Source organism: Mesocricetus auratus, unplaced genomic scaffold, assembly GCF_017639785.1.
Source record: "Mesocricetus auratus isolate SY011 unplaced genomic scaffold, BCM_Maur_2.0 Super-Scaffold_100014, whole genome shotgun sequence".
Taxonomy (NCBI): Eukaryota; Metazoa; Chordata; class Mammalia; order Rodentia; family Cricetidae; genus Mesocricetus; species Mesocricetus auratus.
In genome coordinates this window covers 14,837,028-14,857,303 of record NW_024429197.1, presented here as the reverse complement: position 1 = coordinate 14,857,303, position 20,276 = coordinate 14,837,028, and the positions used below count along the sequence as shown (strand labels likewise).

Here is a 20,276-nt window from a genome sequence, read left to right as displayed (position 1 = left end):
CTGTCACATTGTGGACACTCTACAAAGAAGAGCTCCCTAATCCAGCCTGCACTGACCAGGTCTCAGTCACTATGGCAAATCCATGAGACAAAATACTATATAGGTGGAAGGATTTGTCTTGACTTCGGTTGCAGAAGCTCAAGGCTAAGGTCAGTTGACTTCCTTGCCTTGGGCTCTGGAGGAGGCAGAACATCATGGCAGGGGAAATATGTGGAGGTAGCTATTCACTGCAGGCATCCAGGAAGCACGGAGAGAAGATGGGCAAGAGATGGCCTCAAAAGACACTCCCAGCAACCCATTACCTCCAACTATGCCCCACCTCTTGAAGTTTCCATCAAATTATGAACCTGTTAGTGGGTCAATCCATGGAGGAAGGCAGGGCCCTTAGAATCCTCTCATCTATTGAAAACTGGCTATCCTCGTTGGAGCCAAGAGTTCAACATGAGTCTTTTGAAGAATACTTTGTGAAACTATACCAACCTGGAAGAACTGAATGTCACTCTCCCCTCAGGAGACCCAAATGAGGGGACACTGTCTGTGGAAAGAATGTGATCAAGGGCACTATTCCCATGAGCCTCTGGTTATTACCCAAAGCTTCCATTTGTGGGCCCAGGAGGAAGAGGAGTTAATTCTCGGGCCATGGGATAAGTGGTCTTTTGTTTTGAATGACAGACTAAGATTATGTAAGCCTTAGTTCACTGTGCATACCTTTTCCTACATACATCTGGCTTTAATCATATGTACGCCCACTCATGCATAGGCATAGCATGGTAAATAGGGTTTTTTTTTCCTAAAAATCCATTCTAAGGACACAGTTTGCCTTACTGCACATGCACCTAAAGCCGGTTCAGACTAGATCATCACCCTCCCCCTAGTTTCATGATAAGCTCTGGGGGTGGTTTCTTTCTAGACAGCGACAGGTGAAAATGGCTGACTGCTTTGCTAGGAGAGGGGATCCATGCATCTCTGTGCTGACGGGGGAGGTGTCCATGTTTCTAAGTGCATTGTTGGGAAAGGTGTGTGTGTGTGTGTGTGTGTGTGTGTGTGTGTGTGTGTGTGTGTGTGTGTGTGTGGTTCAAGTTTTGGGTTGCTGACTCTCTCTATGTGCCTGTCTCAGTGCTGTGCCTTCAAGGAGTTGAGCCTTGCTGCTTCTGTTTTCACTCTGAAGTTTCAGGATAGTGATGTCACTCCAGGTCTGTGGCATTGTCATTCCTCTGAGGCCAAGAAGGACCCTGAGGGGGAGGAGATGGACAGAATCTATATATTTAGTTATTGGAATATTTAGTGCTTTGAAAGCATATGATGAAGAAGGTCTGATTCTAGAAAGATCCTTAAAGCTCTGTCACTTAGGCCAGCACCCCGTAGCTCTCAGGCATCCCAGGGTGAGCTAAAGAGAGGTCTAGCACACTTCCTCCTTGTTCTTCTCGTTCCTCCCTACACTGTGAGTCACTGAACAGCTCACAGGGGCAGAGGGGACAGAGGGATGGCTTTCTGAAATTATAGTTAATTGGAGAGACTTCAGGAGGAGCTAAAGCCAACCATAAATAAAGTCATAAGCTTGGAAAGGCAAATATCGGCACAACACACCTGCACCCGGAACGCATGACTTGATGGAGATACAGGAGGCCCCCTGCCAAAGGAGAGCGCATAGATGAATATTTTAGGGCTTGGGCATCAGCTGAAGGTCGTATTTTACGACTCCAAAGTTGTAACTATGAAATACGATATCTTGTTTAAAGTGTGAGGAAATCTCCAAACAGCTTTTACAGCATCTTCAATCAAAACAGGATGGTTCCAGAGCCAGTAGGTCAGAAGAGCCCAGGATGGAAGAATGACAAATTCCCATCTGAGCGCACAGGTGACTCTGGTCAAAAGGTTCTTCCAGACCTGGTTCCTGCTTTCAGCATGGTCCAGGAGCCCCTGGCTAATCCTGGGACATTTGAAGGTCTTCAATGGCTTAGCAAGCCACTGCCCAACTGTGAGGTCTTGAATGTAGAGGGGACTGCCTTCCTGGTATACAGACTCAGCTAGAGCCCCAGCCTAAGCCACTTCCTGTGTGGCCTTAGCAATGTAACTTATCCTCTCTTATCGTTAGTTTCCTGCTTAGTTTGTGGGTTTGCCAAATACTCTTTGAATGCCTGTCTCATGACAGGAAATGTGCTAGGTGCCGGGCACAGAGTAAATGGTCTTTAACCTTCAGGAAGTTTAACCTCTAGATATGAAGTAAGCAATAGTCGATATCCAAAGAAGTGTGGGAAGTAATTATAGGAAAGCATATGGAGTGTGTGATGGGGGCTGGGAGTTGTTTCTAGAAAGATCCTTGAGGAAGTGGCAAGGGTCTAAAAGCCTAGGAGGGGGCTGGGCAGACTCAACAGAGAGAAGATTCCAGAAAGAGATAGGTGGACTTGGGTGAAAGGATCCAAGAGGGGGACAGCAGGAAGCAAGGAAAGCTCCTAAGTTAGGGATGGTTTTTACAGCGTGAAAACATAGGGTCAAACTGGCGCTCCTGTGCCCACCAGCCCTGCCATTATGGGAGGGGATGAGAGACCAGGCTGCGATTCAGGGAGGAGCCATGGTTGAGGAGCACCTGTGATCTCAAGGTGTGTGTTGTGGACATGGGAACATCAAGCAATCAGGAGGCAGGAGCAGACCCGCCCCTGCAGACCCAGGTCTAGGACAGGCTCCAGAGAGGCAAGTTTAGTGAACTGAGAGAGAACACAGTGTACAGGGAAGTAGACATAGGACTCTGCAGCCCTCGGCCCCAGGCCAGCATCCTCCTACCCCCCTGGATGTTCACCCTGGTCAGACAGTGGGGGACCAGGCCTAGGCTGAGACTTTCTGCAGGCACTGTGGCTTCAACAGCAGCAGCAGCTGTGCTAGCCGGGCTCCATTACATACACCTGAGCCCTTCTGCCTAACTCACTTTCTTCTTTTCTCTATCTCCCCCCACCCCACCCTCCTGTACCCAGGCTCCTCTGCTCCCTGAGCATCAAGGGTATCCTTCTAGTCTTTCTACTCCGGGTCTGGCCCCTGACGCCCTGCTGAGATCCTTCATCCCACTGTAGCTCTCCTTCCTTCTGCCAAGCAAGCAGAGCCCAAACCCTTCAGCAAGTCTTAGCCGCATTTCTGGCTGACCTCCCTTCCCTCCCACTCTGACTCCTGGCTCATTGCCCACCCTCACCCACCCACTGCTTCTCCCCACCCACTGCTTCCTCCTGACCCCCTTTCCCTTCTCCTATGTCTCTCACAAGGTTGGGGTGAATGCCCCTTCCTTCAGATGTCCCCGGAGCCTTCCAGGTGAAGCCATGTGGTTCCCTCCTCCAAGAACCACTCTTTCATACCCATTATTTATAGTAAACTATCCTATGAAACCCAGCTCTAGTGAGGCCTCTTCTGTTTGTCCTTCCCAAGTTGACTCATTTAAGTAACATATTCCGCTATTTATTTATGTCTGTAGAGAGTGAGCTGTCCTCTTAGGAGACCAGACCTGTGACAATTGCTCACACACACACACACACACACACACACACACACACACACACACACACACACATGCCAGGATCCTTTCTGTCCCAACGGGTGAAACCAGGGCCTAAACACCCTACCACTCACAGGAGCCTTTTGTCTCTCCCCACAGCTGATGATGCCTGTGGCGGGACCCTTCGGGGACAGAGTGGCATCATCTCCAGCCCCCACTTTCCTGCTGAGTATCACAACAATGCTGACTGCACGTGGACTATCCTGGCTGAGCTTGGGGACACCATCGCCCTGGTCTTTATTGACTTCCAGCTAGAAGATGGCTATGACTTCCTGGAGGTCACTGGGACCGAAGGCTCCTCTCTCTGGTGAGTTCCCTGTCAGTCCCCCTCCTTCCCTTGTGGCCTCTGCAGCTGGAGAAGACAGGGCTGCCCAAGGTGTCCTTTGCATCCTCTCCCCTCCCTGCCCCCTCTGGCTTGTTTTGAACCCTGGAGTCTTTGCATCTCATCATAATGAGAAATCACTGCATGATTTTTGAAGCAGAGCTGCATTTTTACAGGGGTTTTCATATCTGATTCAAAGTGTGTCCTTGCTAAAGAGTTTAAGGATGGAACTCGGCTAAGAAACCTGAATTAAAGCTAAAAATGTTTTGGTCTCATGACAGGAGCCTTGTGGCACTGTGTGGAATCTTGTTGCTTTTCTGGATGACACAGGCACCTTCAGGGACCATTGCTTTTCCAAGCACTGCTGGGGCCTTGAGATGAGGGCAGTACATGTGGGGGGAGTAGTGAAGGGACTCGCCTCCCTCCTGCCAGCTGCTCCGAAGGGCTGCTCTTCCTCGTGAATATCCCGGATACCCCAGACATCGGCAGGTCAGGGAGGCTGGAGGGCATGAGAGGATAGGGGCTTGGCGTCCATCCTTGGTTGGTGTCCCCAAGCTCAGTCTGTGAGTATGTGCCCAGGCAGGCTGAGGATGACTTAGGGCAGTGTCTGCCTGCCTGTTGTGTGACTAGCCTTACTTTGGTTGTGTGACATAAAAATACGTGGCCTTAGAGTCACACTGTAACTCTCTCATTAGGATGAGGGTTCATTCATGGCACATCAGGATCCAGCAGAAACATTTCCAGATGTAGGACAGACAGGCTTGGGCATCTTTATGGATTTTGTGGCAGAGATGGCTCAGGGCATGGGACAAGGGGCAGAAGGACACTGCTGAATATTCCAGAAGAAGCAGGAAGTAGGGGCTTGAGAACCAGGAGAGGAAAATGTTTAAGGACACAATCGGGGTAGTTATTGGGGTGGTGGTCAGGCAGAAAAAGATGGGAGGGCAAGGAAGAATGAAAGGCTAGGATTGCGTGGTGCCTGCATGCCAGTTATCGTGGTGGTGAAAAGCCCTCCTGAGCCAGATGCAGTCCTTTGAGGAGCATGCACTCCGTTGGACAAAGAAGTCCACCACGGAGGTTGTCTGTTAACTACACCTGGGATGTGGAGTATTCTATAAATGTACCTCTCTGAGCAGTGTGGGGGCAAAGAGCTGGAGGTTTCCCCGAGCTGCCCCAGCCTGCAGACATGGAGCTCCAGCCTTATTTGGTAAACTACATCCTTTGGACAGCAAATGGAATCTTTGTGCTCCTTGGAGAAACTATGAAAAGGCAGAGAAGTGGGGAGGCACTGATTAACACCATGATGTGTGCCCCTTTGGCCTTTTCCCCCTTTAGCTGGCTATTTATATATTTTAATATTATAAAATGGTGTCTGAATATCTCTACTCATGTATTTTTAACTTAGCATGGAATCATGAAAATTTTTCTTGCATCATTACAGAGTCCTCCAAAATAGAATGTGATGAAAGTGGCAATTATTGAGCATTTTCTTGAACATTTTTACCCCTAGGTGCCAGGCCAGTTCTAAGTTCCTTATAGCTATAATTTCATTGCATGTTCATAAGATCCCTATAAAGTAAGTTGCATAATTTCCCTCCTTTTATGAAAGAGGAAAATAAGGACCAGAGAGATTCTGCTACTTATTTGATGTCACATAGTGCTGGGTTGTAGTCCAGATTAACCCCACCTAAAACCTGTCTTCTCAGTCAGCTATGGCATGCTTTCTATGATGGTTTCCCATGGCTGTATGGCTAGCTAGTTAGCTATCTACAGTGTCTTCCTCTCAGTTCTAAGACTGTGGCATGGTTTGTTTATTAGGTCTGTGTTTCAGCTTTTATACAGTTTATAGAATGTGAGAATATATAAATGTAAGAATGGGGCCCATACCTGCACCATCTCTTCCAACCCCAAGCCTGTTTGACCCCCTTCCCCGGCAGCAGGTTGCTGTGGATTCAGAGAAAAAGGGTCATACATACACCTGACTCAGTTTCCCATCTTCCCTCTGCTGAGTGAGAAAAACATTGGGGTTTTCCACAGGGCACTCTGTTCATTGGGATGCTCTGGACTGATGCAGAAATGGTCTGAAATCTTCTGTTTTGCCAAGCAAGGCTATTTCAGAAGTGAGCGTAGCCCCTCTCAGCACAGGAGTTCATAAAACAGAGGAAACCAGCGGCCAAGAGTGTGGCAGGTAATAATCAGCAGGCAACCTTGAGGTGACGTGATGAAAGATGCAGGAGGGAACTGAAGATCAGCAGCAGGGTAGCCCACCAGCGTGCAGCCTCTTGGTGGACTTGTCCTTTCTGCTTTACACTGGCCTTCTAGATTCCCCAAGTGCCCGTTGTGGAGAAGGCTGTTACTACTGTGAGCCCTGAGCTAGGATATCCCACCATGTTCAGAGAGTCCTAGGACTTAGACCCTCTCTCTCTTTATTCATTGTGTGGGAGCAGGGGATTGACCATCAACAGAAACTGTACTTGAATAATTCCAACACAGTCCTGCCCTACTCCTGACATGCATGTGCTGCCACAGTACCCTGGTATACCTCTCCACATCATTGTCATGTCTGTGCCACTGAGTCAGCTCCCCACCCCTTTCACAGGTAAGTACACATGCACGCACGCACGCGCGTGCGTGTGCACACACATACACACACTATTTTCTTTGTCTCATGGGAGAGGGGCCATCTCTGCATGTTCTGTTGTTGCCCAGTGTGTGGGCTTGACCTCTGACCCTCAATGGATTCCACACCTTCCCACCATGTTAAATGACAATATTTTCAACATTGCTATCTTCAAGAGACCATGATATCATCAAAGGGCTGGTCTTGTAAGAAACTGTTAATGTGTGGGACCTGGGTCTCTGGAGGACTTTGGGTCAGACTGAGATGAGAAGTTACTGCCAGCTACAAAGACAGGCTCTCCACTAATGGGGTGGCCATTGCAGGAAAAGCCAAGGAGAGACCACTAGACCTTCCCTACTCCCCCTTCCTCTGTCTTGTGGCCCATCCTCCCAGTGCAGCCCCTCCAGGGTTAAACCTCAAGCTCCATCAGGCCATCTTGATGAGGAGAGGACAAGCCTAGGAGTCAGATACACTTGGCCTTAAATAGCTATGTAATTCCAGCACTGGTAAACGATCCCTTGAAAATAGGGTTCATGCTGTATCATGAAGTGATTGTGGGCACTGCTGCCAGGCTCCTCCCTGGTGCAGTACCCCTGGTCTGGGGATCACTCCAGGTCCGTTATCTGAGGGACAAAGGGCAAGGTGCCACATCTCTAGGGACCCAGAGGTTCACAGACTCCATTCTCAATCTCAGAGTCCCCTTGCTTGTTTTTGTTTGTGTACTTAGAGACACAAAAGTTCTAGTCTAAAGGCAGCCAGTTTCAATGTTTTGGGACAACACTCTCTCTCCCTTTGAAAGACCTCATTTTAATTATTGGGCATTCAATACATGAAATTTAAGATCACTAGGGCCATTTGATCTCGGTGCCTTTTGTCTAGGTGTTTCATTGAGGGACCATTAGAAGCAGCTGGAGTCAGAAGGCACATGGTGTATGCCTGTGGGGGTCTGCTTATAATACCTATTTGCTTATTTGCTCATTCACAGGCAACAGTTGTTTCGATTATTTGTGTGCTTTGTTACTCCCTCCAATTTATTTTCCATAACCATTTATTGAAATCCTTCTATGAATCAGGCTTTCCTAGGTACTGAGGACACAAACACACAGGCTGTGGTCCTGGGGAGCTTTTTATTCACTCTACAAACGTGTTTCTAATAGCCACGCACTGTACTGGACCCTGGAGCTCACAGCTAGTACCAGGAGGAGAATATTATTCGATGGTTTACAATATCGTATGTTAGGTATTTTTCTAAGACTTATAAAAGAGGTTCTCCCAGGGGCTAAAAAGGGAAATGCAATGGCTAGAACTCTTTCAGTTGGAGAACTGAACCCCATTTCCAATGATTTTACAATAACAAGTAAGTGCACTGGCTTCTGTCACTGAAAAATCCAGGAGTTGGTTTCAACTACTGCTGGATCAAAGCAAACAAATGACGCCATCCCTCCTACCTCTGCTTCGCTCTCCTAGGGATTCATTTCATTTTCAGGTGGGCTTTCCCCATAAGTAGGCAAAGATGCCTTCCACCAGGTCCCTGCCACCCACCTGTGTTAGCTGTCCTGGTTGGAAGAGGGCATAGTGCCTTTCTCTCTTCTAATTGTTAATTTTTTATTGATTGAAAATTTCGTACATGCATTTAATGTGTTTGGATCAAGACACCCTTCATCCCCTCCCTCCAGTTCTTCTTCTAGCTGCCCCATCACATCTCCTCCCAGTTTCATCATGTGTTCTCTTCTTTTTTTCTCTTGACACATTAAGTCTATTTTGTGTGGCCAGTATACACATGAGTGTAGGGCCATCTACTACAAGAAGGGTAGCCTCTCAAGGAACGCATCACTAAAGAAAAAGGACTTCCCCTCTCCCAGCAGCTATCAGTTGCCAGTGACTCCTCAGCTAGGTATGGGACTTCCTGGCCTACTGCCCACGCCATGCCAGGGTTTTTGTCTGGCTTGATCCCGTGCAGGACTTGTCCATGCTGTCGCAGTCACTATCAATTCACTGCTGTGTCCAGTGAACACTGTTTTACTGTAGTCAGCCACTGCCTCTGGCTCTTATAATCATTACACACCCCCCCACTTCCATAGTTACCCTTGAGCTTGAGGCTAGGGGATGTGGTATTGATGTTCCATTTAGGGTTGAGTACCCTGCGATCTCTTATTCTCTACATATTGGCCAGTTGTGGGTCTTTGTGTTAATCGTCATCTACTGCAAGAAGCTTTTCTGATGAGGGTTGAGAGATGTGATGATCTATGGTTATAACATGTCTCTAAGAGTCAGTTTCATATTATATCCATTTAGCAGAATAATAACGGTACATTCTTCTCTAGGTCCTGTGACCGAGCTGGCCTGGTTCTTGCTCCATTAATGGTGACTGGAATAAGTTCTCTTCTTGTAGAGTGAGTGGGCCTTAACTCCAATCAGCAAGTGCTTGGTTACCACCACAACATTGGTGCCTCTGTTGCCAGCGGGCATTTATCATGACAACCCAGTCATTACTATAGCTTGCAGGGTTCCCAGGTGGGTAAGACTGGTAATTATCTCTCATCCCTCAGGAGCAGGCATAGTACCTTCCAGCATTGTGAAAGCTAGCCAGTAAGGATAAAGCTTCCAGGTCAGTACTAGCTTAAGCTCTTTACATCTAGGAGTCAAATAAGTGGTGTCTTCAGCCAGCCATAGAGTCTTATCATTAAGTTTGGAAGGTGTCCAGGAGAGCAACCAAAAACAATGGTGATAGGTTGTAATGTTTGGGGGAGCTTTATGTGTGACCTCTACCTTTCTTGATGGAGCCTGCAAAGGAAATACTACAGATGCACTCAAAGGCACACCTATGTCTCAGCACTCTGAAACCAGAGATGTTCTCATGTTCCAGAGTCAGGTCACATGACTGCAGGCCTGTTACTGGAAATGGAGTAGGGATGAGTTCAAAGATGTGAACCCTAGGGGATAGAAAGTTGAACATTAAGACTGTCTGTCCTTCAAAAAAGTTGTCAGACTTCATGGCACAGTGGTGACATTGCATCTGAGACTCTGAACGATGTGTCCCCAGGGATGGTTTTTATTTTGAGCCAAAGAGTGAATAAGATTTTGCCAACAGCCTGGAACAGGAAGGAAGGATCCCCAGTGTCGGGGGCATTGTAAGCCAGTTGCAAGGACTGGGGCAGGAAGATGACAGTCCATGAGGCTCTAAACAACCAGCAGAAGAGTGTGGCCTCAGGAGAGCCTTGCCTTGTGTTCACAGAGAGGATTCCACGGTGGTGGAAAGCTACTGAAAACCTTAAGCACAAGAGCAAGAATACTCTGAATTCTAATGGGGTCAAACTTGAAGGCCCAGAGGCAGCTGTAAAACGTGTTTGTAGGCACTGGGGCTGGAGAGGGACCTGCCTGCACTGCTGCAGCTCTGAATCAGGGAAGGGAGGACATTAAAAAACATCTCAGCTATAGGGATGGGGTGTCAGCTCAGTGTGTAGAGTACTCGCCTAGCACATAGGAAGCCCAGGGCTCAAACCTTAGTCTCAAATGAACTGAGTGAGTGTGCATACCTATAATCGAAGCATTCAGGAGGTAGATGTAGGAGGATCATGAAGTTCAAGGTCATCCTTAGATTCATAGTGAATTTGAGGCCAGCATGGCTGCATGAGACCTGAAGGCTCAAAGGAAGGGTTATGAATGACAGAGGGGAGTTGGGGGCATCCATGTCTCTGACAGAATGACTGTGGGGGCTGAACTGAATGCACAGGGCAAGGAGAGGCGGTGCTAAGGTAGAGGAGATGGGCAGTACGTGCTGGCCATTCTAGCATAAAACAGGCATGGTAGGGAAGCCGAGTCTACAGCAAGGATGGAAATAAGGCTGCTCTGAGCAGCAGAACTCTGGGATAAGACCTGCAAGGGTGGTTGATGAACTCAGGCAGTCAGTCAGCCAAGTTTGGTGTCAGATTTCCCTGAAGAGTCAACAGCTCGTCTTTATTTTTACCCTCACTGTCATGGCCCGCCTACATTTTTATCACCATTCTCCTTCCGTCACAGCCGTGTCTATCTCCACATAGTTCTTAGGTCTGTGCCTTGTCTGGCCTAGGAGCACAGTGAAGACGATGGAGGCCTGTGCCTCTGTGGAACTTATGATCCCAAAATAATCACAGAGTGAACAGCAGGCACCCGTGAAATCTCATAACAGAAATGAGCAGGATAGGGGAATAGCAGCAACGACCCCACAACAAGAGAAAAAGGTCGGGGGTGACGTCACTGAGTGGGGGTGGGAGGGAGTCTGAGATCTTTCTGCTGTGGGAAGGAGTCTGTGGAACCATCACCATGCCCTAGCTGCCTTTCAACTTCATGTAAGACCTGGAATGTGTCTTCTGAGGTTTTATCTTCTTAAACATCGGAAGCTAGGCAGGACCACGGTCCCAAGCTAGCAGAGATGTCCAGAAAGCAGTGGGGATGGTACAGGACCCGGGATGCTGAGCCTCACTCAGGGGATCTGGTGAGCAAGCAGACCAACCAAAGCCAAGACTAGGCCCGTGCTGCTGTCCCCAGCCGTGCGGTGCCTCCCCTGCCTCTCCTTTCCCGTTACATCGCGCTGCTTTAAGCCATACCAAGAAACTGATCGCTTCTGATGGAGCCCATGAAATTACATCTGTTGTAGCCATCAGGAGCCAGGCCATAAATAACTAGCCTTTTAAAATCTCATCTCATGCATCTCTTGGAGTTGGAAATAGCATTACAAGCTCCATAGCCAAGCCATAGGAAGGGATTAGTGCCCTAGCAGGCCGCTGGCATGCACGGGTCCAAAGAGCCAAAGCCCCGGCTCCCACACCCTGTGCTGAGGAGCAATGTGATGTCCTCTCCTCCCTTCTTCAGGTGAGGACAAGCTTTCAGGAAGAAAACAAAAGGCTGAGCTGGGGGAGAAGGGCTCAAGGCTGTGTTGTCTGCCACAAACAGGGACTCTGCTCAAGCTTGGGGCTCAGAGGCCTGTGCGTGGGAAGTAGAAGTCGGGCAGCTGGCCTGCCCCCCATGGCTCTGGCGGCGTGCAACAGGTTCATACTAACTACTTCATCTGTTAGGAGGCCTGTGCCAGGGCTGTGAAGGGCACAGACAACAAGATGCTGTCCTCGACCTCTTCTGAGGAGCTGCCAGGTGCCTGGCGGCACAGCTAAGACAGATGGTAGGAATTGTTCTGGGCCCTTCTTAGGGGCTCCCACATTCTGGCAAGTCCTGTCTTCTGGAACAATGTTGATGCATTTGGAATGTCCAAGGCTTCCATTTCCTTGTTTGGCCACAAATGTGCACTCCATTCATCCTTAGCTTAGCCTAGCCTATACTCCACCAGAGTTTCTCCCCTCTGTGGCTCCTGCAATCTCTTTCCAGGTTCCCAGGATGTCCTTGGTGTGCTCTCTCTCTTTAAGCCTAGACTTCATTTAATCTCAACTTCTCTCCAACCATTGAATAGGGTGTGACACTCATAGATTCACCAGGGCAGCAGGATGCACATAAAAAACTGATAATCTGTTGTGTAGCTGCAGAGCCTTGCCGGTGTATTTGTGTTAGTGGCCACACCCTTTTGGGCGTGGCTTCAGGTACAGACTGAAGTGGAAAGAGGGAAGCCTGAGGTGGGGCTTTCTCTCTCTGTCTCTCTGTCTCTGTCTCTCTCTGTCTCTCTGTCTCTGTCTCTGTCTCTGTCTCTGTCTCTGTCTCTGTCTCTGTCTCTCTCTCTCTCTCTCTCTCTCTCTCTCTCTCTGTCTCTCTCTCTGTCCACAGATTGGATCTGAAGGGCAGAGAGAGGCTGTAGTGTTTCTTTAATATTATCTGTGTAAGTTGTTCCCTAATAAAACACCCACTAATCATTTATCTTGGGTCTAGTAAACTCATCACCCACCTTCACTGTTGGAATGGTTCAGCTCTGCAGTCTGGGTCATTTGGGGAGGGAGGGTGTGAAACTGGTCCACACAGGGAGATCCCACAGAAGATGTGGCTTCTGGCATCCAGGTCATTTGCCACCCAAGCTTCTGTGTTTTAAGAAAGAGTCTCACTGTATAGGACTGGCTGTCCTGGAACATGTATGTAGGCTATGCTGGCTTCTAGTTCACAAAGCTCTTAAGTGCGGGGATTAAAGGCCTGAGCTACCATGCCCAGTTTAACCCAAGCTTCTTGAAGAGTGGTACACATGGTGTTCCCAGACTTTGGTTCCTGTTATTCCCCTCATTTACTCCCCCTTCAAACCTCATACTTCCTTGAGCCTAGTCACTCTAAGAACATCATCAGAATACACCCGTTCCCTCAACAAAACCCACCACTGACTCCAAAAGGCATTTCAGATGCCATCTTGAAAGATGTTCTGTAACACTTAATATTGGGTATCTTATATTGGATATTTTCTCCTTTCTCTACCTTCAGGCTCACCTTTCTGATTCTTGACTTTGTTTTATGTTTGATGCATTACATGGGATTTGAACCCAGGGCCTTGCAAATGCTAAGCATGTGTTCTACTTCCCAACTTCCCTCTTCCTGGTCTTCCAAGCCTTCTTTTCAATTGTCTCTCCTTTGATGACCTGAAGGCTCAATTCCTGTCTTATTGCCCTGTTCAAGGAACATATCCTCTTTGGATCAATTTACCTGCTATTAAGGCTTCAGACACAATATGTTTGTTTTGAAACCCAAAGCTGTATCCCCAGCCCCACCTCTCCACTGAATATCAAACTATAGAGCCAATAACTTGGTGGGTATTGTCCCAGCCACATGCCACCATTGTCTCTAACCAAGTTTGCCCCATCTCTGCTCATCGTTGACTGCATAAAGGCCAAATTTGTTTCCTTTATTATTTTTGGCACTACCTACTTATCTCAGATCCTGGGACTTGTCCCCATTCCATGCCCATCTAACCAGCCACATTCTATTAAGGGCTAAGTTCTCCCAGCATACTTCCTACAATATGTCTTTCTAGTCTTGCTGCCACTCTCTGAATTCGGCCCATCATCTTCTCTGCTTTGTGGGTTTTAATAGCCTTTCTCCTGGTCTCCCAGCATCTCTGCTCTCTCTAATTCATTCTCCCCACTGCTATCAGAATGGCTTAATTAAAATGCAGCTCTGACATTCTGAGCCCCAGGCGAAAGCTCTCAATCATTCTCTGTTGTCTAACAGGACAGAATCCAAAGCCCTGATAAGGCACATAAGATCCATTTGGATCTAACTAGCCCTTGCCTCCCACCCCAGCCTCACCTCTTGACTCCCCCCTAATTTGAAAACCATCAACTCAGGGCACTCTTCCAGAGGACCTGCGTTCAATTCCCAGCACCCACATGATGCCTCACAGCCATCTGTATCTCTAGTCCCAGGGAATCCAATGCCTTCTTCCGCCCTTCATAGGACCAGGTCCTCTCATGTTGCACATGCAGATGAAGCACCCACACACATTAAATAAATTTTAAGAAGAAATAGCCATTGACCCTAAAACTTAGTCATGCAATACCACTAAGGAATATTTCTTACTTTATTACCACTAAGGAATATTTCTTTCTGTAATCCAGAATCATGCATGAAGTGGGTACCTAGGCTCAAGAGCATTCCCCCATCTGGTGACTGCACTATCTGGAATATGTGACCTTCTCCAGTGGCATGGGGGGGGGCGTTAGTTAAGAATCCAGCATGAACTTTTGACTATCCTAACCCAGGTATGATATACTTTACTCCTGGCTCCTTTTTTCATTGGTTAGAAATTACCACATGGTCCAAACTAGCTCAAAGGAAGCCAGGAAATGTGGGTGAGCAATTAAAATGCTTGGTGAGATGGCCTCTGTCATACCCCATGTCCCCAAACCAACCTCTCCTTGTGGCTAGGTCTTATCTTCTCCAGACATCTCTGCTAGAGACACCTTCTCTTTTCTTGCATTCTTTATTTTTTTATCTCTTGACCACTCTGAAAAAACCTAACCATACCTAAAATCAGATACCCACAAAATTTCTTGTTTCTCCACCCCACTAAGTTACCAAACAGTTTCTCAGCTACTCTGAGCACCAAAACCATTCTCTTCCTTATTTATACCCAACATTGTCACTAAAGCAGACTACAAGTGATCCCAGGTGTTCAAATCCACTATCACTCACCCAACTGCATGTGATTTGGTTTTCTGGCAACATATTTGACCTAAGCTAGAGTCATCAGAGAGGAAGGAACTTCAGTTGAGAAAATATCTCTGTAAGATGAGGCTCTAGGCAAGCCTGTATGGTATTTTCTTAATTAGTGATTGATGGGGGAGGGCCCAGCCCATGGTGGGTGGTGCCATCCCTGGGCTGGTGGTCCTCAGGCCTTTAAAAAAAAGTGGGTTGAGCAAGCCATGAGAAATAAATCAGTAAGCAGTACTCCTCTGTGACCTCTGCATCAGCTCCTGCCTCCAGGTTCTGTCCCTGTTTGAGGCCCTGCCTTGACTTCCTTCAATGCCCAACTTGCTTCTTTGTCGTGGCATTTCCTCATAGCAACAGTAACCATAAGGCAGCTTCCCTCTCTTGGCTACCAGGAAGTCATGTGCCTGCTACCAGGATCCTTCCTGGGAGTCTCCTTTTCTCTCATCTCCACTGCTCAGCGTCTGCCCAAGAGGACCCAGAACCCTCCCTTTTCCCATCTTCCCTCATTGCCAGGCGACCTCACAGATCAGCTTTCGATATCAACTGCATGCCAGTAGCTCTCCATTAAAATTTCAGCCCTTTGAGCTCCATGTGTATTAAAAAGAATCTCAAAATGAACATATCCAAAGTAGATGTCTTTTTTTATAGTGTGGTAAAATATGTATTACATTAAATTTGCCATTTTTTTCACTAAATGTACAATTTGGTGGCATTAAGGACACTGGATAACAACCCTGTCCATCATTGCCCACCCTCACCCCCCCCAGCTGAAACTATATAGCCATTAAATGGCAGCCTCCAGACTCTGGTGACGCCCTTCCGTCTGTCCCTCTGAGTCTGACTTCTCTGGGTATGTCCTGTAAGCGGAATGTACAGTGCTCTTTTGTGTTTAGAATAATGTCTTCCAGGTTCACCCGTGTCAGAATTTCATTTCTTTTCGGCTTCTATTCTACTGTGCGCTTGTGTCTCCTTTGCCTCACCCCTTCTTTCACTGGTTTTGATGGTTTCCTTTCAGTTTGGACTTCTCCTCCCCTTCCTACTGGAATAGCTCCTCTCCCTCCCTCCCCTATGGCTTCCCACATCAGCCTACCTCCAAGGATAAACAGCTTCTGCCATCGGTGTCTTTGGGCTGCTCAGTGACCCAGTTCTAACCATCTCAGAATCCATTCTGCAGGAAGCAAGGAAAGTGTTCTAGCTTGAAAATCAAATTGGATCTTGGCTTTCTCTCTCCTCCCACAGCCAGGTTCTACTTTGCCTAGCCGACCCCTTCAACTTATTCACTCGCTCTCTCATCCCCACCACAGTCCAGCTGCAACCCGCCTTCATCCTTCCTCGGAAGTGCTAGCAGGACCTGTCTCTGGACTTCTTCCTACTGCCTTTAAGATTCTATTCCCGCAGGGCAGTGTTGCTGCACACCTTTGATCCCAGCACTTGGGAGGCAGTGACAGGCGGGTCTCTATGAGTCTGAGGCTAGCCTAGTCTATGGAATAAGTTCCAGGACTGGCTCCAGAGCTACACAGAGAAACCCTGTCTTGAAAACCAAAACCGAAATAAAAAACAAGACCTAAAGAAAGCAAACAAGATTTTATTCTTTCAATATTAAAGTCCTCCTGCTTCAAAGCATGTGCCCCCCTCTTTTCTCTCTCATACACGCACACTTATTTAAATGACCTGTGTGTTTTGAAACATTAAGTTCACTTCAATATCTCCTCCATAGGAAAGCTTTCCATTCCATACAGTCTCAAGCAGACCCTAGATGTCTATCCTAATATCTTGCTTTATTTCAGACCTTTATCCATACCTAGTATTTTCTTACTGATATGTCTGTATTTGTTCATGCCTTTCCTGTCCTCTCCACCCCCATCCCAACTGCCTACAGAATGATGAAGAAAAGGAAAAAGAGAAGAAAAGAAAAGAAATCCCCAGGTCCTGGGCTTGCTTTTAGGACGCATATGGGTTTGCCCCAGGACTGTGCCTGGCCGATCTCAGCGTCCTGTGGCTAATTGCAAAGGTTAACATGAAGCCTCTCCAACCAAGTATTTTAAGTAATCACCTTCCTGGGGGACATTTGCAAATTAGCACTGACTCTTGCTGATTACTCCTCCTAAACTCTGTCTGATTAATAATTAATCAGCAAACCGCTTGTCCAGGGAAAGCTGATCAGTGCCAGGAAAGATCTTAAATCATGCAAGTCATTGGCCAGTCCTATAAACACAGAAACAGCCCAGTGGTGGCCAGGATTGGAGAGAACCGATGGCTGCATGAGGCATGGATGGTGTCTCGGTTGTCTGTTTTCTCTTTTTGTCTTTTCCACTTCCCCTTACCACCTTTTACCTGAGAAATCAGTTAGACTCCTAGAGAGAGAGAGAGACAGAGAGACAGAGAGACAGAGACAGAGAGAAAGAGACAGAGAGACACAGAGAGAGATAGAGAGAGATACACACACACACACACACAGAGAGAGAGAGAGAGAGAGAGAGAGAGAGAGAGAGAGAGAGAGAGAGAGGTATTAAATATTACTTTCTTTTTTATTCTTTCCACTCAAAAGATCTTTGGTCTGAGAGGCAGAGGTTAGAATTAGTGAGTTTGCTAAGCAAATGGCTGTCTGGCGCCTCGTGCCATCTTCTGTACCCCCATCAGTCTCAACTTTTCACTCGAGCCCTCAGACCAGCACACTTAGCTGGCAGTAAGAGGCTTAATGGGCACAGCTTGCTGCTACACCCCAGGCTTGGGGAGGAATCAATTTACCAACCACCTGTCCCACCAGGATTCCCTCGAGTGCCCTTTGCCTCCTGCCTCCAAACCCCAGGGTGACAGGAGAAAAGGCAATCAGAGAGGGGTGAGCACACTCCCATTGTCAGCCATGAACTTGATGACCACTGAGGGCCCCTTTTAAGTCTCACTCCTGTCTCAAAAGCCAAGCCTGTGTGGAGCTTCATCTTCTCCCGTTTCTTCCATGGGTCACTGAGAGGTGCCTGAGGTAAGATGCAGAGAAAGCAGAGAGGAGTGTCCATGTTGGTCTCTGGGCCAAAGAGAAGGGGCAGGAAGAGAGGCCAGACTGAATGAGTGGTGTGCAGCCCTGGGCCAGACTGAATGAGCACCCTGCAGCCATGACTGCCATGAGAAGCAGCATCAGTGGAAGAAGGTGACATCCCTCAGCAACTGTGTTGGAATGCCTTGGGGTGAGACTGTGGGTCTTGCTGAGCACTGCTGTGGAGGTCCCGGGCTGGATAAGCTTTGGGGAAAGACAAGATGAAGGACATCAAAGAGTATGAAGCAGGGGGTAATCCCTCTCAGGAACTCATTGTCTCCTGACTGTTAGGTGACAGACAGGGTACAGGGAGAAGAAGCAGAAAATACTGCAGCTTCCAGGGACCTCATACTTTCTTCCAAAGACCTCCCCTTGATTGTACTCCTGCTTTCTAAAATACCCCCTAGTATTGACTATACTCAAGATCCTCCCATTAATTTCCTGCTCAGAAAATTGGCTGCAAGGGTGTTTCAGAATGCAGATTGGTGTCCCAACCCCCACTTTCTGGCCCTAGCCTCCATGATCCTAAACTTTGCAGAATAGCACTTGGATATGGTAATTTTAAAATCATTATGTAAAAGTATGTGCCTGTGTGTGAGTGTGTGCATGCTAGTGCAGGTCATTGAATCCCTGGAGTTATGTAGGTGGTTGTGAGCTACCTAAAATAGGTGCTGGGAACTGAACTTGGATCCTCTGCAAGAGCTGATGCACACTCTTGACTGCTGAGGTACTTACCCAGCCCCAGTGTGCAGTATTTTTTAACACCCTCGTGGGAGTTCCTGCAAAACAATAAGGAAAATGGTGGTTTTAGCCATTGAGAACTAGTCAGTCTTCATATTAATGGATTCATTATTGACTTTCTCAGCATATGCTTGACATACATGTTTGACTGTGATTTATTCATGTGTTCAAGCCAGCACATCTATGACCTAAAATGATGGACTCTCCTCATGCATTTCATAAACAGATTTGCCTGCCAGTTTCATGCTGGTTTGGGGGATAAGTGGGTGAACAAGATGGTCTCAGTCCTTGAAGGGACTTCTGAAGTTGACTTCACCCCCCCCCTTGCCTGCTCTGTGTAGGTCTTAGAAAAACATGTCCTTCTTCCCGGGTCCTTGAGGTTGTAAGCTCCTCTGCTGTCACTTTGTCATTCATCCTCTTCCCAATACTAACTCTTTGAAGCAAAGACTTGGCCCGCCATCAGTGAGCCCTCAGAACTCAGTTTAAGTCCCCGTGCCAACAGGTGTAAACATAGGCAGGCATCCTGTGATCATAAGCATCTCCATGACCTCCTCGTAGGCTCTTTCTCCCACCACCCAATGGGAAAACGTGGCATTGGGCTCCTCGGGCCTAGTCTCAAAGCCCTTTGGCAATGGGAATGCCCTCAAGATAAATGAGCACTATATAAATGACCCTGTGATTAACCATAGCCTGCATACTGCTCATCAGTGGTCACTCATCCACTCATTCATTTATATAGTGGCTGCTTTCTGCCCTGACTCCCACCCAGCCATCTGGGAAACCAACTTTTATTCTCTTTCTTGTGTGTGTGTGTGTGTTTCCATATTCCTGTACTTTATCTGTATGTGTAACTTTCCTCTATTTGGGGAATTCTGCATGTGAGATCATCAGTATATATCCTTCTGTGACTGGCCAATGCCACAGGGAACAAGGGGCACAGTTAACTCTGTGAGATGGCAGGTAGACCAGTTGGCTCCACCCTAACAACCACATGCATAACACTGTACACACACACATATGCCTTAAAGCATCATCTTATATACCATAAATACACATAAAATTTATTTTTAAAGTTAAAACTGCAGACAAGTATCTATTGGTTGTCTCTGACTGAATCAGGGCTATTCTGTATATTGAATGCCACTCTTGTCTCATCCCAGCGAGATTTCACTGCCAATTCTGAGTTAGGCATTTGCATGGGCTCCTTGCAGATAAAGAAAACTAACCTGAGAGATTTAGCCTCCTTCTCACACACTCTCCTGAGTAACTGGGTTTCCTGGGTTTCCCGTTTGGCTTGTTGGGCAGATCCCACAGCAACTGGTCCAGGGTCCTCCTTCGCCCTCAGAGCATGTCCTGTGGTATAATCCCTCTGACCTCTTCCGTCCTCAGTTTACCTTAGCACACCTGCAGGAATTGAGATAAGAGTGACCAGATGTGAGATCCTGGAATAGGGGTCCATGTATATTACTCTCTAACCCCAAAGAATAACCTGTCTCTCTTCATCAAGGGGGAAGTCTGGAGTGTCAAAAAAATAAAGACAGCTGCTTAATGTCGCACAGCTGATAAGTGCCTAAGCTGGAAGGGAATCAAGCCCCCGTCTCTGGACTCTAAACCTGGATCTATAATTCTCATCCGTCTCCTCTCTTCCTCTGTCCTCAAATTCACTTTTCTCTCTTGACCCCAAGGAGTGCAGCCTGGAGGAGCATGGCCCTCCCGGTGGATTTCAGTACCAAGTGTGCTGCCAGCAATTCGTGTGTCCTCAGTGAGCTTGCCCTCTGGGGCCCTTGTGTAGCCTTACAAGAACTCATTTGGCACAGTGGGCCTTGGTTATGCCCAACTTTTCATCCTGTCTGTCCTTCCTTAGACCTTGCATAGCAATAGGACAGGGACTGGCCTCTTTTCCCTCACCCCCTCC

At 47.6% G+C, this 20,276-nt stretch overlaps 1 protein-coding gene and 1 long non-coding RNA gene across 5 annotated transcripts in view; one reads left to right on the top strand and one right to left on the bottom strand.

The window, feature by feature from the left end:
• Positions 1 to 20,276, top strand: part of Csmd2 (CUB and Sushi multiple domains 2) — a 558,343-nt gene that overhangs the window by 215,617 nt on the left and 322,450 nt on the right. For all 3 annotated transcript variants that reach the window (XM_040756596.1, XM_040756595.1, XM_040756597.1), the window contains exon 5: positions 3,638 to 3,845. In XM_040756596.1, the coding sequence (XP_040612530.1) occupies positions 3,638 to 3,845 (208 nt within the window). The remainder of the gene's footprint in view (positions 1 to 3,637; positions 3,846 to 20,276) is intronic.
• Positions 17,131 to 20,276, bottom strand: part of LOC121143928 — a 30,546-nt gene continuing 27,400 nt past the window's right edge. The window contains exons 2-4 of one of the 2 annotated variants that reach the window (XR_005881242.1): positions 19,588 to 19,765; positions 18,356 to 18,399; positions 17,131 to 17,824 (exon numbers count right to left, since the gene is read on the bottom strand). This is a non-coding gene — a long non-coding RNA (uncharacterized LOC121143928). The remainder of the gene's footprint in view (positions 17,825 to 18,355; positions 18,400 to 19,587; positions 19,766 to 20,276) is intronic. The other variant, XR_005881241.1, reaches the window with a different exon arrangement.